This window comes from Capra hircus, chromosome 28 (genome assembly GCF_001704415.2).
Source record: "Capra hircus breed San Clemente chromosome 28, ASM170441v1, whole genome shotgun sequence".
Lineage (NCBI taxonomy): Eukaryota > Metazoa > Chordata > Mammalia > Artiodactyla > Bovidae > Capra > Capra hircus.
Window position 1 is genome coordinate 10,661,129 of NC_030835.1, and position 24,482 is coordinate 10,685,610.

General features: G+C 53.3%; 2 protein-coding genes across 2 annotated transcripts in view; one reads left to right on the top strand and one right to left on the bottom strand.

Moving 5' to 3' along the window:
- Positions 1 to 4,385, top strand: part of ZCCHC24 (zinc finger CCHC-type containing 24) — a 65,914-nt gene extending 61,529 nt beyond the window's left edge. Inside the window, exon 4 of the mRNA XM_018042253.1 lies at positions 250 to 4,385. Coding sequence (XP_017897742.1) covers positions 250 to 363 — 114 coding nt within the window. The 3' untranslated portion in view covers positions 364 to 4,385. The remainder of the gene's footprint in view (positions 1 to 249) is intronic.
- Positions 16,627 to 23,692, bottom strand: PPIF (peptidylprolyl isomerase F). Its single transcript, XM_018042255.1, has 6 exons — positions 23,374 to 23,692; positions 22,089 to 22,119; positions 21,500 to 21,588; positions 19,680 to 19,776; positions 19,070 to 19,145; positions 16,627 to 17,548 (listed from the first exon to the last, which is right to left on the bottom strand). The coding sequence occupies exons 1-6, from the start codon at positions 23,569 to 23,571 to the stop codon at positions 17,413 to 17,415; spliced, it is 627 nt and encodes a 208-aa protein (XP_017897744.1). The 5' UTR covers positions 23,572 to 23,692; the 3' UTR covers positions 16,627 to 17,412.

Consider the following 24,482-nt stretch of genomic DNA (forward strand, 5'->3'; position numbering starts at 1 on the left):
CCCTTCAGTTCACAGGACACGTGTGTTACCTGCAGCAGGCGAGAGGCAGGAAGGGTCCTGGGCGCTTTGGGAAGCAACCTCTGATTGCAGGCTCATGTGCCCTCTCTCTGCGCCCTCCCTGTCCCTGTCACCCTCCTCCTGTCTGCCTGCCCTCTCTCCACATCTGTCTCACTCCCCCTACTTTGGTGTTTCTTTCTCCCCACCCCCTCCTCCCTACCCTTGGGCTCGCTTCCTCCTTCCTCTCTGCAGAGACCCCTGGAGAAGCCCGACGGCCTGGATGTGTCCGACCAGAGCAAGGAGCACCCCCAGCATCTGTGTGAGAAGTGCAAGGTGTTGGGCTACTACTGCCGGCGCGTGCAGTGACCTGGCCGCCGGCCTTGCCGCCCACCCGCCCGCCCGCCAGAGAAGACGCCACCCCCGCGTGTCCCCTGCACGTGTGCGGGGGTGTCCTCGCAGGCTGACCGGTCTAGGGGGGTGGCCTCTTAGATTCTCGGCTCATGTATGTTGACAGTGTTACTGATGTCGCTGTGTGCCCCCAGAAGGCTGAGTCTCTGAGACTCCCTACAGTGGATGTGGGTCTGTGTGAAGGGGTCGGGGCGAGCAGAGGTCGGCACACAGGACCTCACAGAGTCCTTAGTGTCCCCCGCAGGCTCTCCTCTGAGACTCCCTTTGGGCTGAGCAGCCTTGTATTGGCCATGAGTGCACTAAATTTACTGTGAATCCTGGAGCCTGCAGGGGACTGTCTCCCCGAGACCAGCCAGGCCGCCTTCTCCCACCCAGAACCTTCCAGTTCGCCCTGTGTGAAAAGCCACTCTCGCAAAGCCCGTTTTCCAAGTCAGCACTCATGGTGAGCTGACCCCTGTTCCAGCAGCTGCTGGGGAGTGGGCACTTCTGCCCCCTGCCACTTTGAGCCCTAAATCTGACCGCCTCTAATGTCACTGGCTTGGCACCTGGGTGCTGCACCCCACCCCCCACAACCCCAGGGGTCAGGGACAGGGAGGCACCGAATGTTGCAGAGTGTTCCCAGGTGTGACCTGGTGCATGTCAGGCCACGCCTCCACCCCTCACCCACGCCACATACTTCCCCTATTGCTTAGATTTTGTTTGTCCCGTTCCCTTCCCTCCCTCTTCCCCTCCCACCCTTGCTGGGGGGCCAGCCCCGGATGGAGGTTGTAGAACCTGGCAGTGAAGCCACTCTGGCAGGAAGTACACAGGCCTGGAAGACCCAAGTCCCAGGTTCTAATACGGGCCCCGCCAGTGATGCCCTATGGAGTCTTGGGAAGGATTCTCATCTCTCCGTTTCTCCACTCATCCCATGAGAGGATGACAGCAGAGAGGTGTTCTGAGGTCCTGGGGTTCGTCCTGGCTGCACACCGTCTCCTAGAGCAGAGAGCTTTATTTGGAGAGGGTTTCCAGGTCCTGTAAACCCACTATCCTGTATGCCCCGGGAGCCATTCAGTCACTTAATAAGTCATGTGGAAGGACCTTGGTCCTTCCCTGTTTGCCCCTGAAACCCCAGCTCTTCCTGTAGTCCCCTACCTTGCAAACATGAAGAAGTGTCCCCCCCTTACATAGGCAACCCCAGTACAAGCTTCAGAACCTCTCATTTACAAAGCCGGGTTGATGATTCCTACCTCCCCAGGGGACGGGGAGGCTTCTTGGCGCTCACACTGGCCAGGGCCATGCTGTCCCAGCTAGCGGGAGGGATCACCTTCCCAGTGAGAAGCCCTATTTTTATTGTTATGTTACCCTTCCTTTCTCCCGGTGGGTAGCTGGGGGGTAGCTGGCTTGTCAGAGCTGAGTCACTTGATTTTTGCCCCAACATTATGCCTCTGTGGGGGGAAAAAAAAAATCAGACCATGAAATGGGCCTGAAATTCAGTGTTTACCACAGCTCAAGGACACCCAACCTGTGTCCGGTTGCCTTTTGTTCTCAAATGAAAATGCTTTGTACAACTGAGGAGTTACAGCGAAGTGTTTATCAGGGGTCCAGGGAGTGAGACGAAGAGATGGAGTGAGTGTGTGTGCAGCCAGAGGGCTGCAGGGCAGGTTTGTGGGGGAGGCCATGCCCTCTGAGCACTTAAGAAGAGAGTGTTTGCTCCAGCCTGAGCCCCATAGCCGCCTCCTTCCGGCCCCAGGGATAGAGTGCAGGTCCCTGGCTGTGAACATGCGCAGCGCCCGCCCCTGAGGAGGCCTCCCGGCTGCTCCCTGCCTGCTCCATGGTGTCAAGGTGAGCCAGAGTCACCCTGGCCCAGGGCTCTCCTTCCCGGAGGGGAAGCTGTTACTGTCAGTCAGACTGGTACCCTGCTAACGAGAACATTTGTTCCCGTGGACGTTGCGCCGGTCTCTGCTGTGTGGACTGGGCTCAACACTTCCAGGGACCTGGCCCCATGGGGGGACCTTGGTCTCAGAGTGCCTGGGCTGCAGCTGTGGGGGAAGCCCACACCCTAGAAAGAACCCAGGCTCCAGACCCCTGGAGGCCAGGGCGTTCCACAGGTCAAGAGGGGAAGGGATATCACCCCAAACTGACCTTTCCAGTGGGCTTGTCCAGCTGGCAGCCGCTGCACCCCACCATCTGTATGGAGCCGGCCAGCGGGGGCTGGGCTCCCCTTGAGGCTGCCCTTCTGCACCACCCCCTCCGGTACTGTTTGGCTGAATTGGGGAGCTCTCTGGGCTCAGCGAGAACCACTGCTGTCCAGGCTGGTGCTGTAAGAATTAAGTGCTCAGAGGGCCTGGGTGCCCAGGAGACAAGAAAGTGTGTGGTTGTAGTACATTCAAAAGGGACAATCGCTTGCAGTTAGTAGGTCTAGCGATCCAGTTGGGAGATAACCGTGTTTACCCAATATGAAGTATTCAATAGTTCTACTTGTGAATTTGTATTTATTTTGAGTTATACTTGACACAGAATTCCTTTTTTTTTTTTTTTAAAGAAAAAAATACTATGTGTGTATTTTGAAACGAAAATTCATGGATGTTAAAATTTCTGCATGGTTTCCAATTTTTCTCACAACACTGAATTTGTTACCTTCTCCCGAAAACTTCACAGTGATTTTTGTCTGTATATATTTGAGGGCTTTTTTTAAGAAAAAAAAAGAAAAAGAAAAATATGATTGCTTGATTTTTGAGGTTAAACAAAAAGAGAGGCATTTTCAAAACTTCAGAGCTTGAGGGCAATAGAATATCAAAGGAAGATTTCTGGAAGTATTTTTTGCAAACCTTCTGGTTGAGCTGCAAGAAAATATTTATGGTGAGAACTTTTCTCTTTTTCCTGTTTTTTTTTTTTTTGGTTTGTTTTTTGTTTTTGTTTTTGTTTTTTTTTTACTATGCTTTGGTCTGTAAAAAGTCTGCACCTGAATTACATTAAGAAGGAAATATTGTCTACATAGAATATTATATGAAGTTGGTACATAATTCTGATGAGGAAAAAAAAATCTTTGCAATTCTTTAAGCCATATTATTGTTATTCTCTGTTGTTTTCCTTGGATGAAAATATCAGTATTAGGTAGCCAGCATATTATTCAAGTGCTTAGACTTATTCATGTGTTCCTGTCCTGTATTTATACATATGTGTATTTGGGAAAGTATTACTTTTTGTAAGGGAAGCTATTATTAGATACTTAGTGAAAAAGGGAATGGTGAACCCTTTGAGCCTCTTCAGCTGAGGATAGCACAGCATTAGAATCCATTCTCTTGCACCTTCTTAGTATTATCTTGTTATCATCGTTATTAATCTTGTGGGGGGCAGAAGTGAGCCAGGTTAGGAGGAGGCGACATGTGACTACGGTAGCCTCTCCATAAGCCGGCCAGCTCCAAAGATGGCCTCCTTGGCCTGGTCCAGGGCTCCCAGTCAGCAGGGCCCAGGGAGGGAAGAGGAAGCAGGAGGGGGATTTCTCCGACCTCCCTCTTTGGAGCTTTGCCGTCTGAGCCATCCCTCAGGGCCCTGCGCTCTTTGAACTTGGATTTGCCACCCAGAGCCCTGAGACCTGCCCTCCAGCATCTAACGGACTTGAATCTACTTGGAACAAATATTAAATCCAGCATCACTACATCATAGCCCAGAGTGACAACTAACCCTGACGTTTGGGAGGCGTCCGGTCTTAGGGAGCTCACCGCTCTCTGTTGTCAACTTCCCCGTTCAACCTCCTCCACTCCTGTGTGGTGACCCTGTCGGTGTCTGTATCTGTTAATATGTGTGTGTCCAGCTAAAAAGACAAACAGAACCCGCGGGCCAGCTCGGAGGGTGCGTGGAGAAGCCTCCCAACCTCTCCTGAGGGCTGCCCTTGGGATGGCATTCCGTCGTGTGCCTTATTCCTGGAGAATCTGTATACGGCCTGCCTATAGAGATATAGCCTTTTCATGCTCTATTAAAAGAACTTTAAAAAGCAAGAGAGGCTCCTGGGTTTCCTTGTCTACACAGAGCATCAGTGGGGAGCTGGACATTTTCACAGACGCAGGAGGCCATGGGGGTGGGGGGCCTTGGGGCTGCCCCTCTGGTCTCTGGGTGTCTGGGATGTCTTGTCTCACCTTGTCTCTACCCCGAGCATTCGCCTTCTCCCAGCCCCTCTGTCCCCAAGCAGACATTCTCCGGGGCGAGGGTCCTTCCCAGGCAGGGCCCCAGACTGGGCGAGATTGTCGGCACATTAGGTCACGGCTCGCTCTGCAGCGGGGCTCCCGGTGACCATATATAGGAGTGAATCTTCCTCAGGGACTGCAGCCCCGGGCCTCCGCTGCAGCTCCCATTTGGCCTTCTCTCCAAGCCCAGGATTGGGGCCTCAGATGCCGAGTATCCCACAGTGAGCAGACTCAAGTGTCCGGGACCTCCTGGAAAGTCCCTGGGAGGGGAAACAGAGGGCCCTTCTTCTGAGCAAGGACCAGGCTGGGCTGTCTTGACGTGGGGCTCTCACCGAGGGCCATGGCTCACAGAGCCTGGAGCCACAGCCGAGTGAGCCTTAAGGAGCCACCTGCATACAGAGCCCCTCCGCTCGGGGTCAGCGGCTTGTGGTTCTCAGCCTGACTGCTCACCAGCATCACCTGCGGAAGGCTTGATCCCACCCCATGGATGCTGAGACACAGACTTGGGTTCCCTGACGTTCTTAGAGTCCCTCGTCAGTCCCACATGCACGCTTGAGAAGCATCAGGCTTGGAAATGGGCATTATGGTCCCGTGGGGCTGACGGGGATGGGAATGAGGAGACCATGGGCAAGGAGCTACACCTCCCCGCAGGCCACCACATCCTCAGCTCCGTGCACTTGCTGCTAAGAATACACCGCCTGGGGTGTGGTGGGAAGTGGGTGGTAGGGGAGACTAGAAGTCCAGGTTGTAATGTGGAATTTTTAAATTTTGGCAACTAGTTTCCGACATGTCTATGGGCCAGTCCATGCCTCCAGACTGCAGCCTCTGAGATGGGGCAGAGAAAACAAGATGTAACTCCTTGGAATCAGGAAACACAGATGGGGAAGTGTGGGGAACAGGCAGGAACAGAGGTCCCTGACTCCAGAAACAGGATCCCTTGCCTTCTTTGGGGTGCACAGTGAATCCTGAAATCTATCAAGCCCTTTCCCTTTTTTGGCACAAAGAAAGAATTCACTTTTGGGTGCCTGGCCTCAGGCTTTGTGAAATGTCGGCAGGGCAGATGGGCGTCACTGCAGCCCAGCAGTGAGCAGAGAGGGGATCCAGTCCAGAAGAGCGGGCGGGGAAGAGAATAAGCCCCCAAATGAGGGCCTCTCCACCTGCAGCCCAGGGAGGGCTGCGCTCCCGGTGCAGGTCTGAGGACTCGGGGCCTGTCCATCTCAGTGGCCCTGGGCCCCGTGTCGTCGTGCTGGCTTCCAGATCAGTCCTGTCTCCCACAGCTGGGTGACGCTGAGCAGCTGCCCTGGCCTCTCTGAGCCGTGGCTTCCACGGGGATGTTGTGCGGATAAGTCAGCCCAGCTTGGCAGCAGGGTGGTGGGTAGGGGGCCAGCACTGTGGATCGCTTGCTCCCACTGTCTGTGGCTCAGGCCAAAGGTCACACAGGGTGTCCACGGGGACACCAGGCCTCCAGCCCAGGAAGCTGGTTCTCTTGTTCACTCGCCGGGCGACCCCGTCCTGGGCCTGAGGAGTCAAGTCTAAAACTCAATTTTCTGCCCTGTGTGTCCTGTGCACGCGCCCGTTGTTTTGCTTTGTTTTCTGTGGAAAGAAAACAAATCCAAGGCAAGCACGGCCTGCATTTCGACATCTCCTGGAGCCGTGGAAACCAGTAATTCCCCTGGACAGGAAGGATTTCCGGTTAGACTTAATGTCCACGTCCAGAAGCAGCTGGCGGCTGAGAGTAGAGAGAGTGGAGTCCACAGCAGAAAGGGGCGTCAGTGGGCCCAGACGGGAGGGCCCAGCTCTGACCCACCCCTGCCTCTCTCCCCTTGGCATCCCCCGCCACCCTCACACCCCTAGTTGAGGCCTCCAGAGAGAAGGGCTCACTCGAGATCACTTGGGCGACAGAGCAGGATTTGAACCCTGAGGTATCACCGCCTGGTGCAGTGTTTCAGAGGCAGAGCCGGGGCTCAGCCCCGAGCAGCGTGCTGTGGCCACAGCTGCAGAGGTGGGCAAGGAGGGCTCCAGGGCAGAGGTGGTTTGGGGAGCGGGCAGCTCCAGCCCATGAAGGCCTTGGTGTAAGACACCAGACACAGGGAAGGGAAAGCAGCCAGTTCCCCAGCGTGGAGTTGATGGAGAATATGTGCTCAACCACCCTGCCACCACCACCACCTCAGCACCAAAGGCCTTGGGGGCTCAGGGGACCCTCGTGGGGCCCAGACAAGGCTCCTAGCACCACCCTCTTCTTGAAACACATGCGTGGAGCCCCCGTGTCTATATCTACGAGCTGGGGCACGCGGGACCGACCGCAGACTTCAGAGGGCGCTCTGTGCCAAGGGCCCCTCCTCTCGCTGGCTCCCGCTGCCCTGGGCCCTGGCCTTAGGCACACGCCTCTCCTGTCCCTCGGGGCCCATATGTGCTCCTAATGGTCAAGGCAGGAGCCAGGGCAGAGAACAGTACAGCAGGTGGGGAAACTGAGGCCCGGGGAAGGCTGCGATGCCCCAGACTGGCAGACGGGTCCTTCCATCTCCATGCTGTGTGCTTTTTCTGATTCCAGCCAGAGACTCCAAGTGCCTTTCCACCAGCGTGCTCAGGCCTTCAGCAAACAACTAGGGGTGAGCCAGGGCTGGGCCCCGTGATGACCTGGGTGGGGAGTCAGGTCCTGCCTGCTCCCAGACAACTGGACCCCAGCTCCCCACAACCTAAGGTCGGGCATCCAGAGGCCACCCCAGCTGCTCCCTGGCCCGCCTCCCGCCTAGTGTTCGGAGGGGAGACGGGGCAAGAGAAGCTGACATGGAGGCGGTGACGACTGGGGAAGGGCTCCCGCAGCCGGAGGCAGGGGTTTGGTTGTTCCTGGAACTCTGGCTGGAGCCAGGAACAGCCTGTCCTTGGGCACAAAGGCCCCTCCTCACACCTCTCCACATTTTTGCAGAACAGTTAGAGGCTTGGGCTCGTGATTCCCCATCTCTCTCTCACACACACACGTTCACATACCTCTTTGTACTTGCTTGCACTAACACATATCCACACACTGACACGTGCACTCACACACTCTCAGACACACTTACACACACATACCACAAACATGCACAGCTGCAGCCCATTGGGAGTACTGAGGGGTTAGGGAGCCCCGAGGGCAGCCCCTCCCCCTGACTCCTGTTAGCCAAGGGTCTTTTAGAGAGGAGGAAACTCCCGGCCAGAGGGCCATGGACTTCATGTGACTCTGCCACCTTCCCCACAGGCTGTACCTCCCTGCCATGAGCCAGAGGGTCTCTGGAACCACCCAGTGGGTGAGAGAAGTCAAGCTCCAAACACAGGTCCAACACACTGACCGTAGCCTGTCCTCGTATTGCGAACAGTGGAGCGAAGTCATGTCTTGTCAGGTGTGATGAGGGCCCTGTGAAAAGTGGCCTGTGATGAGGGTTGTGCAAAAAGTGACCTCATCTGTTAGACACGCGTGTTGAAGGTGAAGCGAGACAGAGCCCAGGCTTTGGCTTTGTTCTCAAATAATCCAGAATATAGATGGGGGTTGCTGAAGCGAGACCGACAAAATGGTGACCACGTCTGAAGTGGGGGTCCGGGACCCTGGGGATCCACTGCCCTACACGCTCTACTTTGTGTTCCACTAATGGGCAGGAGATGAGCTCAAGGCAGCTGGACCAAGGAGGTGCGTGGGCCTCGTGGGGGCAGGGCCTCCAGACCTGTCCCTGCCCTCATGCAGCACCATCCCCCCACAGTCTGTGCAGCTGCAGCGCTGGTGTGGCCTGGCTCACCACAAGGTTAAGTGTGGAATGAATGAGTGAGGTCTGCCCAACATCCACGTGCCAGCTGCTGGGCTGCGTGATCGGCACGTGCATCGTCAGTCTTGGTCTTTCCCACGGCTCCGTGAGCTCGGTGCTTGCATGAGCCCCAGTTCACAGAAGAGGAAGCCAAGGTCCAGACAGGTTGACAGACTTGTCCAAGATCATACGGCTGATGACAGCAGAGCCTCTGCCTGTGCCCCTTCCCAGGCCCTCCTCCCATCTCTCAGCCCAGGGCTATGTCAGGTCCAGGGTTTAGTCCCTGCCTCTGGCAGCTGTGCCACCGCCCAAGACAGCCAGGCGTGGAGCCGGCCTGCCTCAGCCCCCAGGTCTCTGGGCCCCTCACACCTCACATGAGCCCGTCAGCCTTCCTGGGGTAGTCTGGAGCCAATAACCAGCTGGTGCAGCTGCTGCGGTGGTTACTGCACACCTGGGCAGAAGCTAGAACTCAAGCCAAGCCATGCAACACAGAACACAACCCCCACGAGGTCTCCACCCCCTTCCAACCCTCTTGAAAACCTCCCTGGGGGCCTGTTTCCCAGTTGCAAGGGGAGCCCTGCTGCTACCTCCACTACCTCCAGGAGAGCCAGGCCGGCAACCTGTCCCTTCTCTCCTTGCACGATCATCCATCTGGCCCTCCCCTGCACCCGCTTCTCAGCCCTCCCCTGCCCCCACCTCAACCCTCCCCCGCTGGAGCCCTGTCTTCATGCCCATTCCCCTCCCACATGCTCCCTCTTGGTCCTGGAAGTGAAGGTCCACGCCAAGCCCTCCATGCTGGGAGCTGAGTAGCATCCTCCTCGCCCACCTGCTCAACAGCTCCCTTCCTCTGGTCACCCCCGGAGGTCAGGGCCCAGCCACCGCCACCCCTCTGCACCCAGCTACTGCAGCCTGTGGGGCAATTTGGGATCCAGATCCTGCCTTGCATGTCCAGGATTGTGGTACCTGCTGTGGCCTCCATTTCAGCACCCCTCAGTTCATCCTGGCAAGGACTCTGGGGTCAGATGACCAGACGCAGAACTGCGGCTTCACTATTCATCAGCTGTCGTTCGGAGCTGAGCGAGTTGCCTCCCCCACCCCAAACCCCAGGTTCCTCTCTTGTAAAATGGAACTGATACTGCCTGTCCCCCAGCTGAGGGTCATTGTCATGATTAAACACCTGGGATGTGCTTAAGCATTTTTAAGCTACTGCGGAGGTGACAGTTCCCTCTGTCTGTGCTGCCCTTGAAATGCCATCCTCCCCCCACCCCTCATGATTCCCTCTCTGTCTTTTGCCTTCTATTATACCTCTCAGCACCTTGAGCCAGGCCTTCTGAAAATTTTATACCAACCAGGCGGCAGATGAGGCTTTGCCCCAGGACAGGATGTGAGTCTGTCTGGTCCTTGGACTGTGGCCCCTCCCCGCACCCTCCCCAGACACCCACAGCCTGTTCAGCTCTGACTGGGCTTCTGCCTGAGGTTCCCCCTTGTGCTGCAGCAAGTGACTTTGCCTAGCACATAACTGGTCTTCCTCTCTCTGGAAACCCGACCCATCCCGACCCCACAGTGGACACTGCTTCAAACAGCTTGGCCCAGATCTCTTTCCCTCAATATCCTTGGCAGCTCAAAATTCGCCCCCTGTCCTCTTGCAGGAATCGGCTGGTCCCCTGCTGCCTCCTGGTGGTTACGACTGAGAACTGCGACTTCCTGCAGGCGGCAAGTCTGCACAGGGGTCAAAAGGGGATTTATCATTTTGCTCTCAAATCCGAGATGAGTCCTGACCACTACAGCACAGTTCTACCCAGGCCTCATGCAACTTTGCTTCAGTAAAACTGTCAGGTGGTAATATCTGAGTTTTCCTTCTTGATTATAAAAATAATAGATACACAATGTGAAGTGGAAAGAACACAAAAATAGGAGGATGTGAAATTCTTAGCAGCCTAATTTCCTCCAGAGACACCACTGTCGAGTTTGGCCCTAACCTTCCCCAGACATTTTGCTTGTAAAAATATTTGTATCTGTAATGTACACACACACACACACACACACACACACACACACACTGGGTTATATTTTACATGCTGTCCCATAACCTGCCTTGTTCTCACCATCACCTTTCCCTGCTAGCACAGAAATCTGCTTCATTTGACTGACAGCTGATTGTACTCTTTTGTTAGGTGATGTGTTTATCAATTCCCTATTGAACAGCATGGGCATTCTTGTTTTTAAAAGTCAATTTTTTTTTCTTAATTACCTTTCTGTTTGGTACAGTAGAAGGATCTAGGGTCAGGACTTTTATCTAAAATAAAGAGCTCTTACAACTCAATGGTAAAAAGACAAATAATCCAACTTAAAAATCAACAAATATCTGAATAGACATTTCTTCAAAGAAGATGTCCAAAGGGTCCATAAACACATGAGAAGATGCTCAACATCCTTAGTTATTCAGTTCAGTTCAGTTCAGTTGCTCAGTCGTGTCCGACTCTTTGTGACCACATGAATCGCAGCACACCAGGCCTCCCTGTCAATCACCACCTCCCAGAATTCACCCAAACCCATGTCCATCGAGTCGGTGATGCCATCCAGCCATCTCATCCTCTGTCATCCCCTTCTCCTCCTGCCCCTAATCTCTCCTGGCGTCAGAGTCTTTTCCAATGAGTCAACTCTTTGCATGAGGTGGCCAAAGTATTGGAGTTTCAGCTTTAGCATCAGTCCTTCCAATGAACACCCAGGACTGATCTCCTTTAGAATGGACTGGTTGGATCTCCTTGCAGTCCAAGGGACTCTCAAGAGTCTTCTCCAACACCACAGTTCAAAAGCATCAATTCTTCGGTGCTCAGCTTTCTTCACAGTCCAACTCTCACATCCATACATGACCACTGGAAAAACCATAGCCTTGATTAGACAGACCTTTGTTGACAAAGTAATGTCTCTGCTTTTGAATATGCTATCTAGGTTGGTCATAACTTTCCTTCCAAGGAGTAAGTGTCTTTTAATTTCATGGCTGCAATCACCATCCGCAGTGATTTTGGAGCCCAAAAATATTAGCCATTGGAAGTATGCAAATCAAAACCTCAATGAAATACTACTTTGACGTCAAGACTCAGAAAGATGAATAATAAAAATGCTGGTGAGGCCATGGAGAAATCAAAATGCTTATACATTGTTTGTGAGAATATAAAATTTTCTAGCCACTCTGGAAAACAGTTTGATGTTCCTCAGAATCTTAAACATGAAGTTGCCATTAAGGCTAGCAATTCTGACACATATATAAAGTAGTACAATATTATTTACAGGTAATCTGTGATAAATTAAGCTACATATTGTAAATCCTAGAGAAACCACTGAAAATGCAAAGTGAAGAATTAAGTCTGAGCCGTCCATAGTGGAGGTGGAGTGAAATCATTTGGGAGGAAAAACTCAATCCAAAAGGAGGTGAGGAGGGGACAAAGGTGAAACAAATAGAAAGGAGGTCAATGTCAATCTAACTATACTGATAATTATGTTGAATATAAGTGGCCTAAACTTTTAATTGAATGGCAGAGTTTGTCAGATTAGACAAGAGAGCAATGCCACCACTTACAAGTTCCTTGTCTTTTAACTCTTCCCTCCATTACCCTGTTTGTGACACTGTAACCATTGTTTCTTGCCACCTGAAGTTATATTAACCTTTATTAGCCGAGGGGCTCCCCTGGTGGGTCAGACATTAAAGAATCTGCCTTCGATGCAGGAGACCCGGGTTCTATCCTGGGTCGGGAAGATACCTTGGAGAAGGAAATGGCAACTCATTCCAGTATTCTTGCCTGGAGAATCTCACGGGAATGAGGAGCCTGGCGGGCCACAGTCCATTAGGTGGGAAAGAGTAGAACATGACTGAGCAACACACACACACACACACACACACACACACACACACACACACACAATCAGTAGAGGGCACTAGAGAGACACTTTGTTAGGTAAACCCATGTGTGGTTAACACCTTTTTGTATTAAACTTTCGGTGTTAGAATCATTGTGTTGTTTCTGTATTCTGTCTGGACCCTGACCAACGTGTTGACACTGGCTGTGATCCTAGGAGATAACCCTACAAAGATGGTAGTTAGAGATGTGCTTGGCTGTGCCCCTGGGCTTGAAGGCACAGCTGAACAATCGGAAGTGGAATGATGGTGAAGCATGGCATGCAGTGACACCACAGAGCTGTCACCTGCGGTTAAGTGACGAGAGAGGCACGTGCCTTGGGAAGCCAGGTGGCTGCACACACGATGGCTATGGCAGTATCCACGACCATCAGGACCACACTGTGCAGAGAATTATTCTGAGCACGCTCGATTGCTTACCAAAAGAAAATGACAAACAGGTCCTTTAATTCTCGGCTTATGTTAAGGTCTGAGGACCAGAAAGCTTCCATGACAACTCGAAAACATCTTTCATTTCTCATAGAAATGGACTGACATCACTTAAAATCTAACAAAAATTTAATTGTGTAATCAGCTGAATTACAGTATCGTTTGAATTCACCGTCTCGCTAAGGCTTTCACGTGAAGGGCATCAGTGGAAAGGAACTGGATCCTGAAGTCCGTGATGGGGACATCTGTTTGGGCCCAAATGAAACTAACAACTCGAACCCTCCAGTCCCTCCATTCCTCCCTTGCCTGTGCAAGTAGCCCACCCTTCTGTGTCTGAGACCAGACTTCACCACGGATGGGTGCTTTGAAAGGTAATACCCAAGACCAACCAAGACTTCCATCACCAGGTCAAATCTCAGCATTTTCCAGAAGGACAGGACTTCAGAGAAAACAGCTTGCACACCCAAAGAATTCTGAGACTTTATATCACACATTTTTAAGCAGATTTATTGTGATATTATTCATGTGTCATACAATTCATCCACCTGAAGTATATAATTCAGTGTTTTTCCAGTATATTCGCAGATATATGGAGCCATCGGAACACTCAGCATGGAACCAAGACTTTCTCTAATTACCCTATTCCAGTGGACTTCAGACACAGATCTGACTCGTGGCCTCCAGAAGCTGTTCACTGAGAAATTTTCTCCTGTCTGGGCCCACCCAAACCACCAGTCCCCACAAAACTTGGCTGAACAGGCTGACCTACCCATCACCCAAGAGTGTCCACCTAGAAACTCCAGTGAAGCATCTTTTACAGGCGGAGGGTCTTACTCCAGCTTCCCAGAGACACAGTGAATAGTGTTTCGCAAGTTAACCGTGACTCCAGTGGTCTGGTGGCCTCCCTTTTCAGCCTTGCCCCCTCTCGCCTACACTCAAATTCTCAAACTTTAGTTGAATTGTTATCTGAAAATTCAGAGACCTAGATTCCACCCTCAGAGACTGGTATTCCACAGGTCTCAGCCATGGCCTGGGAATCTGCATGTTCTCTCAGCACCGCATGATCCCTAGGAGAAGCATTGCTTTAGACCTTACCAGACCTTGGGAGCACTGACTGACATTCCATTTCACGGAGCAACATTCTATAAAGCCCAGCAGTGTGTTAAATTCCACATCCTCATACTTGCTACATGAAAGAAGTCAGACCCAAAAAGTAAATCTTGTAGGATTCCGTTTCTGCCAAGTTCTAGAACAGGTAAAAGGCATCCACAGAGACAGCATCACTGGGTTCCTGGGAGCAGGCACAGAGGTAGCTTTCTGGAAAGATGGGAGCTTTCCATCTCTTCATGGAGATATGTTCTTTAATTTACTTTGGTGGCGATTACTCAGTGTATGAATTTGTCAAGTCATTGATCTGTACATTTAAAATGTATGAATTTTATTGCAGGTAAATTATACTTCAATGAAGTCAATTTTTTTAGCTTTTATAATTTTTTAGTTTTTAAATTATGAAAGCATTAACATATTTACAAGACACTTGGAGAATACAAGGTTACATATAGTTCCACTATATATCACAATATTTTTAAGTAGATAAATCAAGATTTTTTTTAGTTGGAGTTTCAATATCAAACTCTCAAAAATTAATAGAATAAATAGAAAAGTGGGAGGGTATAGTAGACCTGAAAAGCACTATGAACCAATCCAACCTAAGTAAGATTTATACAATTTTCACACAACAGCCGAATACTAATTCTATTCAAGTTCCCATAGACTATAAGCCAGGAGGCACTGGAACATATCCAGGGATGCAAAACAAGGCACAAAAATTTCATGGTTTAAAGGTTCAATGAAGTCAGTGTGAAAAGCTCTCCTGTGTTGTCTCAGAAAACTGCTATTTCAGATATTTAAACACATTGTGTTTACATGACATCCACGTATGATTCCATCTGTGAGAGCATGTGTATGACTCACTGTTCCCTTCATGCATTAGGCACTGTGCGTCAGCAACAGGTCAGCGTCTTAATTTGTCTGTTGCGCAGGCTCTGCTTTGTATAGTAAGACCAATTCGGGCCCTTGTGCAAGAGTTCTAGGAAAAGAAACAAAGGGAACAGTCCCACCTTTGGGAAATTCTGTTTTTAGGAAATTCCTGAATACTTTCTTCGCCTACACCACACTAGACTCCTCTGCATGGAAGGGACAGGCACGCACACACATGCACGCATGTACACATATGCTTCCTCCTTGTCAAAAAGGAAATGCTCTGTGAACTGAACACATGCCCCACAGGCTCTGTGACCCTGCGACCCTCAGAAGTCACCAGGGGTCCAGTGGTCACACCTCAAGGGGCTGGCCCTCACACTTGCCAACTGCACCACTGCCTCCCAGAATCCCCAGAGGTCAAGAGGAAACCACAGGGACGGAAATCATGGCTTTGACCTAAGAAATTCAAAGAGCTCTGAATGTGTGTGATCTGAAGACAAAGGAGTCTGTGGAAACGCCTCCCATGGAAAGCCCTACTGGTCTGTCAGGTCCAGGATTCGAGCCCCTGCTCTGCCAACTGACTCAGGAAGTCACCTTGGCAGCCGTGACCCCTCTGGAAGCCTCAGTTTACCCATCTGTAAAATGCTGGATGGACTGACCACTAACTGTTATTGACACTTGGCTCGAGATCCCACTCTTCAAATGAGATCCCTGTTAGAAAACATGAGAGGGTATCTATGATTGAAAGGCCACCTGACGTGAAGAGCCCATTCACTGGATAAGACCCTGATGCTGGGAAAGATTGAGGGCAGGAGGAGAAGGGGTTGACAGAGGATGAGATGGTTGGATGGTATCACCAACTCAATGGACATGAGTTTGAGTAAACTCCAGGAGAAAGTGAAGGACAGGGAAGCTTGGCATGCTGCAGTCCATGGGGTTGCAGAGTTGGACACAACCTAGCGACTGAACGATTGAAGGGAGGTTCAGGGGCCGTGCTCATGTCGGAGGACGCTTCAAGGCTCTTTGAGAGCTGTTTGAGAACTATTAGATAAGCTGAGTTCCCAACGCACGTAGCTGAACTGACTTCATAGGAACTCTCCATGACTCTAATGACCCAAACCCTCTACTTATTTTTTGCTTTTAGTTGCTAAGTCATGCCCACCAGGCTCCTCTGTCCATGTGATTATCCTAGCAAGAATACCTGAATGGGTTGCCATTTCCTTCTGCAGAAGATTTTCCCAGCCCAGGGATTGAACCCAAGTCTCCTGCATTGCCAGGCAGATTATTTGCTTCTGAGCCACTATAGAAAGTCCAGCCACAGTGAGCTGAGAATGACTACAAGGACCTGGGACCACACACCATCACACTCAGGGAACTTCTATTATTCAGACGGTCCTCCCTTGGCTGTTTAAGGAAGTTCTTACTCTCCTCCCACCCCTTAATCTGGCCCCCATGCCAATTTAGAAACCCCTGTAACTCCAAATTTAACTCCAAATTTAAATGGCACAGAGGGAAGTAAAGTCCACATCTAGCCCAACATAATCAGAGCTCCTTCTTTTCTAAGACCCAGGCACACCAGAAATGGTGCCCTTGCCCCTCCAGACCATGTGCCAGGGCCCAGGCTGTGTACTCTCCACAGATCATGTCCAGCCTTCACCACCCTGTGCGCTGGGCACTGTTATCCCATTACTCTGCTGAGCAGAACTGAGGCTCAGTTACCCAGAGGCACACCAGGGCGCTCGGGTGGGCCGTGGGTGCTGAGACAGTTTGTTTGAGCCTGTTTCCTCTCCTGTTGAACAGGATGACAAGAATACCCTCAGAGGTTGCTGGTGGACTGCAAGTCCACGAAAAGGCCCTGCTCAGAGCACGGAGTGACGGCAGTTAACAATAAACACTGGCTCCAAACAGTTGTGTTATAGACAGTGCTTGCTAAAGGCATGGACACCAGACAGTCTTTTATAGAAAATAGGATTTATTTTCACATCTAAAGTGAACATAAAGAAATTTTCCAAAAGTATATTGTGTACATAATCAATAGATTTAATTTATTAAACACACAGGAAAAACAAATCAAAGCCCACCAGGAAAACACACCTTGACTTCCTTCCAGAGCACATAGCACTTACAGGTTATTTGTATTTTCAACCTGGGAATTCACATTGACAAGGCACAGCTTGCAGCGGGTCTGCCCCCCGGTTCAGCTGCTTCCACCCCCACGGGCTCTCCCCAAATACAAGAGCAGCAAACCAAGGGATTCACAGTGGCTGGGATTACAGGCCTCGGCCGTGGGACCGTCACAAAGGCCTAGAGTGCGCTCCGAAGGCCAAGCTCCGTAGGTCTGTGGTCCATGCCTCCAACTCAGGTCACACCACAGCCTGGAGTAGTTAGCGTCACAGCTTCAGCTCCAGGGAGTCTAGTGAAATTATTCCGATCAGAAAGACAGTATTAAACAGATATGACAGCCCTTTACAGCAACTGGCTTTCCCCTGCGGTCAGAGAAAAGGCAGAAACCGCCTTCCAAGCTAACTCATCATCTGTGCCCGAGGCACGGGTGAACTTGAGCCGGGCGGTCACAGGCGATGACTACAAGGAGCAGCGACACTGTATCCACGATGGGTGTCCAGAAACGGGGCGCTGGGGAAGGGAGGGCACTGGGGAAGCTGCCCGGTGGGTCCTGTGGGGTCTGACATTCCTGAGAGGCCTCCTGGAAGCACACAGGGTCACCTGGAAGCGCACAGGGTCAGCTCAACTGGCCGCAGTCTGTGATGACGATCTTCTTGGATGTCTTCCCACTCTTGGAGCCGAAAGATTCTATTTTCTTCACGACGTCCATGCCCTCTTTCACATGGCCAAACACAACATGTTTGCCGTCCAGCCTGGGAGGAGAGGTGAGCCAGGTAAGCAGAAACGAGAGTGCTGCAATGTCACCCGGGGTCACAGTCCCTTGGTCATGGAACTATTTACTGAAAACAGCAGTTCTGAAAGGAACTCAGACCGAAAAGCTGGCCCAACCTCTCACAGGTCCCATGTGGAGCCTTGCTGAGTCCCCCAGCACACACCAGAGGACGGCTCCCTCCCAGGCTGTGTTCTGCCTCACCTGCTGTGTGACCTTGGCCCAGGCCACTCAACCTGAATCCTGGGAACCTCACCTACAAAGAGTGGCTTGTTCTAACTCTGCTCAGGGAGATGATGGAATTATTGAACTACTCTGAAGAAATAAGTCTGTGTAAATGGAGTCATTTTAAGTTTTTTTTTTTTTTTTTGATGTGGACCATTTTTGAAGTCTTTATTGAATTTGTTACAATATTGTTTCTAGGGTTTATTTAAGGGTTTTTTTTTTTTTTTTTGGACACGAGGCATGTGGGATATGAACTCCCTGACCAGGGATCAAACCCGTACCCCCTGCATCAGAAGGTGCACTGTTAGCCACTGGAGCACCAGGAAAGGCCTCATGGAACCGCCTTAACTGTCAGGAACTCTGAGGTGAGAGCCAAGGCGATATGCATGGTGAACCCACTCGAGTCCCAAGCAGCTCTCAGCCTGAGAGAGTCCCGAGAATCTAGAAGGCAGCTCAGTTCAGGGCCACCAACCAAGACTGGTTACACTTTGGGTTCCACCAGGGGTTTTCACAGAAGGAGGGCAGGCAGGGCCAGCAACAACCTGCCCACTCCAACATCCGTGTCCCTTCTGGCTCAGAGGCTACAGACCACTAGTATCCGCCACCACCTGGGTCTCCCTAAAGTCCTTGGAAACGGGCTTTATTAAGTTTTAGCTCCAGGCCAGCTGTTGTCCCCTCACCCCGCTGAGATGCCTCAGGGTGAGGACACAGGGAACTCTGGGAAGCGAAAACTGATTAGGTAGTGGGAAACTGACCCGGGAAGACATCCCTAAAATACAAGGGCAATGGGAAAGAGGGTTCCAGCGGGGCCGGTGGCTGCCACAGGCTGGTGCGAATGCCTGATGAGAAATCCGGTATGATATCCAAATGCTGTCTACTGCAGCATTATCCAAGGTGCAGCCCAAAGTTAAATAAGCTGGGAACCAGCAGGTTAAACCAAGTGAGCAAGCTTCCGCCACAAGCCATCCCGAGGCCTGGTAAGTTCTGCAGCATTTCCCCAATGTATTTGGTAAGAGAATTCTTTCCTGTGTGGACGTGTGCATGCTCAGAACACTGAGAAATTCCAGCTACAGCAACAATGGGAAGCCCGATAAAAGACAGAGTTGCAAAATAACCCAAATTCTTCCTCAATCCTTTCGGGGCCTTTCTCCTCTTACACACTCAGCCGGGTGAGGGCTACTGCCCCAGAGCAGAGAGTTTGGCCTCAAACTATCCTCCCGCTCCAGCTCAAGGCCACCCTGCTACCCTGAGGGCCTGGACCAGGAGCTGGCCAACTCACCAGTCTGTCTTTATGGTGCAAATGAAGAACTGGGAGCCGTTGGTGTTGGGACCCGCATTGGCCATGGACAGAACACCTGCGAAAACAAGCGAGATGAGCAGGCTGCACCAGGAGGCATCTCACCTGGGAACTGTTCAAGAGCGAATGACGCACACCACAGGAAGGATGCTTGCGGCTGAAGATACTTGGGGCTCAGAAAAGGAGAGCCAAGCCCAGAGCACACAGCCACCCAGGGCGTGTCCGCCTTGATGACACAGGAGGGAAGGGCCTCCTGGAGGCTCTCAGTGGTAGAGCAGGGGCAGGACCTCCAGCCCTGAACTCTAGCTTTTTCCACATCGCACGTTGGGTCCTAAAGGTAACACAAAGCTAGGGCTTTGCTTAACAGCTCTCAGAGAATGGTGGTCAAAGAAAGGTTTGTTTTCGAAACTGAGAGCTCAGGATGAAAAAGCCTCTGGGACAATCCAGTAAGCCCACCCATCACCCTGAAGGAAGGAAGATGTGTCCCTAGATGTGGAGCCATCCAGTTGCAGCCTCCAGGCCTGTTGGGGTGGCAGCGCCAGGCTCACAGCTCAGGGCACATGCCCAGGTGGGGACTGACAGCCTTACTCACCCGGCCCCTCGTGCTTCAGCTTGAAGTTCTCGTCAGGAAAGCGGCTTCCATAGATGGACTTTCCCCCCGTGCCGTTGTGGTTGGTGAAGTCACCAGCCTGTGAACACGGAGCACTAGCTGAGTGTCGCCACTAGAGCTGGCAGAGGGGTGCTATTCCCATGCTGGGACACAGCGCCCAGCCCCCCAGGGCCCACCCAGCTGGGAGCCCTCAGCCAAAGGGGTCAGAAAACACCCAATGATAGAAGGGCTAATATAATGCTAAGGAACGTAAGCAACAACAGAATAAAGGGTTAATACTTTCTGCCCCAATAACTACCCTGGTTTCCGAATGATTCATTTTTGTCTGAGTGAGATTTTAAATGATCCTTAAAAATTCTCAGCCATTTCGAGCTGCTTTTTAAGAGACCTAGAATTTTCTACCCACAACTCTTGGAGGGTAAACAAGGAGGAGGCCAGGAGTCCCTGCTCCCCAGGGTGGTCTGTGGGCAGCTGGCACAGAGGCAGGTCCCTCTGCTGAGCCCCAGTTCCTGTCCCAGCATCTCCCTTTCACCCGGCCTAGGACAAAGTCCACCCAGGGCTGGTGGTCTTCCTCACGGCTTGCCCGAGGCTTCCACAAGGAGCCACAGACAGAAGAGCCCAGGGTCTGTCAGCCCCAGCCCCCAGCCCCCATCATATTGCTCTTTTCCTGAGATGACCTCCTCGGGTGAGAGGGTGCCAGCCCTGCTTTTGAAACATCCACAAATGCCAATAAGGTGTCCCCAGAGAGGACCAGGCCTCCGGTGCCTGGTGCCACCATCCCACGCCTCCAAGAGCTCACCAGCTTTGGAGTCCCTGCCCTTGCCTACTGTGGTGAGAGTAAGATCCTAGCCCAGCTTGGACATCCGCTTCGGCTCCTGCTCAGTCTACAGCCTCAGGCAGAGCTGGGGGCCTCTGGAGCTGAGAGCCACGGGCTGTGGCCAGGCCTGTCCCACAGCCACAACCCCCTCCAGTCGCTGCATTCCTCATGTTCAACACGTCAGCAGGCCCAGCCCCAACCCATGCCACTCACCATGATGTGATAACAGCCACCAGGTTAGGGTAGAGGGAACTGGGGGACAGAAATCCCAGCTGAAAGGACTTCAAAGAGGTCATGGCAGCCATTGCTCCTGCCTCCAGGCCTGCTGGCCTCAGACATGAGCCCCTGTCTTAGCAGGGTCTGACCTAACACAGGACAACCCTTAGCATGGCTCAAGCCCTGGCACCGGCGGAAATTCTCGCCTGCCACACCTACCCACAAAACTTCTAACACAGCAAAGCTAATGCTCCTGAAAAGAGGCCGAACATATGACTAAAGAGCAAATGCATTTAACCGAGAAAGATGCCCTATGCTGGAGAGAGGCTCCAAGTCCGGACCTGCGTGTTCTTGTCTGTGCCTGGCCTCCCTCCTCCTCCCCTTCCTCCTCATCTCCTATGCCGAGTGCTCGATGGGACACACTGGGGGCTGTGGGCAGAGACCGAATACGCTGTTACTCCAAAGCCTCCAGCACATCCACACCCCGATGCCATTCTCCCTCCGCCGCTCCACTCTCCCAGCCCTGCCAAGCAGGGCCAACCTGCCGCTTGTCCTGTTGCTTAGCTCCTGGGGCAGGGAAGGCATTATGGCTGCCAGGACAAGCTCCAGACTCTCAGGAGAGGACAGGCTGAGCGAATGGCCGCGGTTGCCCTCCATCCAGTACTCTCCAGGCACAAACACACTGGCTAATCCCCGTGACATTCTCCAACGTGGCCCTGTCACTATGCCACTTACAGAAGAAGTCGAGGCAGGAAGAGGCCCACCATACCTGGCACATGAAGGACGGAATCACTCTGTGGAACGTGGACCCTTTGTATCCAAAGCCCTTCTCCCCGGTGCACAGGGCTCTGAAGTTCTCTGGGGTGGCGGGGGGAGCGAGAGGTGAAGGAAAAAAGCAGGTCAGCAGGGCCAGGCCTCAGTGCAGGGGCCACAGCTGGTTCCAGCCAGCGCCCTCTCTACCCACCCACCCCCCGGACATGCAAAGAGCCCTGCCCCAGGGTCTCTGCTGACTGTGTGACCTGGGACCAATCATCCTGTGCCCTGACGTCAGCATCTGAGCACTACGGCAGGAGTAGCACCGGGTCAGTGGGGCAAGGAGTCCAAGTAAGTCCACCCTCCACCAGGAGGCTCAGAGAGGATCGGAGGCTGCTCCAAGGTCCCCAGCAGCTGAGCACACCAGGAGGCTCAGAGAGGGTCGGCGGCTGCTCCAAGGTCCCCAGCAGCTGAGCACATGTGGTGGTGTACTCCCATCTGGCCATAGGTCTCCGCCCTGACTCCTCTCACCATCCCACCCACCTCGCCATGCCCCTCTCTCTTCCATGTGACCTAGACTGAGAAGGCCCCGGTCCTCATCTTACCTGCTGTCTTTGGGACGACATCTGCCTTCAGCTGCGGGGAAAGGAGAGGGAAAACAGGCTCAGTCCAGAGGCAGGAGAAGGAAGGACCCAACCCCCTACACGGTCCAGGAGCCAGGGAAAGCACCATTCCTGTCATTCTCAATCCTCCGTGGGAGGCCACCTAAGCAATCATTTCTGCCAGCTGCTTCCTGAACTGCAGGTTGGGAGGGGCAGCCTCGATTTCCCAATCTGTCAGAAGAGATGACAACACCACCCTGGCCTTCTTCTGGGGGCAGAACTGGCAGAGCTGCTTCAGCTGGGCTCAAAGCATCAGAGACCCAGGGCCTGGAGAGGGTGGCCCAGGGGGGAGCCAGTCCAAGCTCCCCAGTGGGCAGGTGGGAAACTGAGGCTCAGAGAGAGGCAGGAGGGTCGGGAAAAGGGAAGGCAGGAGCCCCATCCAAGCCTGCCTCTTGCCTCCCAGTTGCAAGAGCCACTCTGGTGCCGAACCTTTAAAATAAATGGGTGCTCTCCATTTTCCAGAAGAGGAAACCGAGGTTTAACTTAGACACCTTTGTTTAAAATGGGCTTGAAGGCTACACCCAAGCTTCCCCTCTGTTTCTGGACTGTGTAGGTTTCTTGCTTTGTCTTTCAAAAAGGCCCACAGAGCTGGGGCAGGCACTGTGTCACCTTGGGAGGGTGGCTGGGGTTGGAGTTGGGGCGAAGAGCTCTGAGCACAGTGCCCTGACCCCAAGAGGTCTATGCCACGTCTGTCTGGTGGCTGGAGCTTGGGGCCAGGCCAGCCTGAACTGCTGGGAGAGGAGGCGGCCCAAAACCACCTTAGCTCTCCGGACAGCCCGATAGCAGGGGGCGGGCCTGGGGCCGGCTCCGCCTTCTGCAAGGGCCACCACGTGAGCTTCCCGCCCGCCCGCCGCCCCGACCCCCGAGCCCCCTGACACCCACCTCGAAGCTTGGGCCTAGGCGCCCACCCGGTTAAGTCTCGGAGCCCCCCCCCCACGCCCCGCGGCCGGCCAGCGGGGCGGACCCTCCTAGCCTACGATCTGACCTTGAGCTTTCTCCTCCACACGCGCCTTCCCTCCCGCCTCCACTAGTCCAAAGATCCGAAGGGGAAGCCTGGAGAGACCAGTCCGATGGCCCTTCTTAAGAGATGGGGAAACTGAGGCCCAGAGCCCGGAGGCAGGAAGCAAGGTCACCCAGTGAGCCAGGCACAGCGCCGGCCTGGAGTCCAAGGCTCTTCCGGGACCATCCCCCACGCCCAGTCCAGCGCGGTCCGGTCCGGTGGCCTCACCTCCAGCACCACGCGGCCGAGCGGCTGCCCGTCAGCGCCCACGTCCAGGTACACGAGCGGGTTCCCGGAGGAAGAGGACGGGCCGCGGGAGCCGCTGCCGCTGCTGCAAGCGCGGACCGCGGGGAGGCGCAGGTGCGCTGAGCGCGGGCTGGACAGCAGGCCGAGCAGGCGGGGGCCGCAGCGGAGCGCCAGCATCATGGGCGCGCGGGTCCGAGCTAGAGATCAACCGGCGAACGGAGAGGACGGAAGGCAGGGTCACTGGTGCCCAGAGGGCAGAGTCAGTAGCTGCCGCGCACCGCCGCCTTTATTGGCCCAGCCGGCCTCGCGGCCCCGCCTCCATCCCGCCTCCTCCGACCTGTTCGCGGGCTCCCCCTGCTGGACCCAGCTGGCAGCGCACCCCGGCTGGTGGGGCGGTGGGGCGTGAAGTCTGAACACACCCCAACCAGGGCTGGAGACCTGAGGGACAGATGCGACTTCGCCAAGGGAGGCCGGTTCTATTTTGTGAGGGTCCCAATAGATGAAAAGAGGGGTAAATGCTAAAACGTGGTTAACTCCAAAGTAGGAGCCGCCATATGTTTTTCTTTGAATATAACAGAAGTCTGCCTTTGAGGCTTTTGTGTTCACTGTCCCTTGCCCCATAGGCCCTGCAAATGGACAGACGGACCGAGAGACTGTGGCAACTGAGAGTCAGTGAAAGAAAGTTGGAGACGAGAGGCGGGATTAGAATGAGAGGTGACAGGAGGAGACAGGCAGACACCTCCCGCTGTGAACACAGGGCTCCTTGTCCAAGCCTGGGCTTGTCTCCAGATGCTTCTAGAAACCAGTCCCTCTTCCATTCTCAGCCTGGGCCTGTCATGCTCTTACCAGACCCCCAGCCCTCCGCCAGGACTGGGTCTGACTCCCCCTCCCTGACCCCCAGACTGATAGTCCTGAATGCCAGCAACCAGGACAGATGGCGGCTAGCTCCCCTCCTGCCCCTAATCCTGCGCCCAAAACTGCTTCTGCGGGTACCATACCCCAGGGCCCAGTCCAAGGAAAAGCGAGAAGGCAAGATGGGACGAGAAGGGGAACTGAGAGCGAGGAACCGCAGTGAGGGGGAGTCTACCCCA

Bases quoted from the DNA above. Each gene is read 5' to 3' on its own strand.
- PPIF (XM_018042255.1), bottom strand. From the start codon at position 23,571: ATGATGCTGGCGCTCCGCTGCGGCCCCCGCCTGCTCGGCCTGCTGTCC. The intron at 21,589-22,088 runs GTAAGATGAGGA...CCGCCACCCCAG, and splicing joins TGTCGTCCCAAAGACAGCAG to AGAACTTCAGAGCCCTGTGC. The intron at 19,777-21,499 runs GTATGGTGGGCC...CCGTGTTCACAG, and splicing joins TTCCGTCCTTCATGTGCCAG to GCTGGTGACTTCACCAACCA.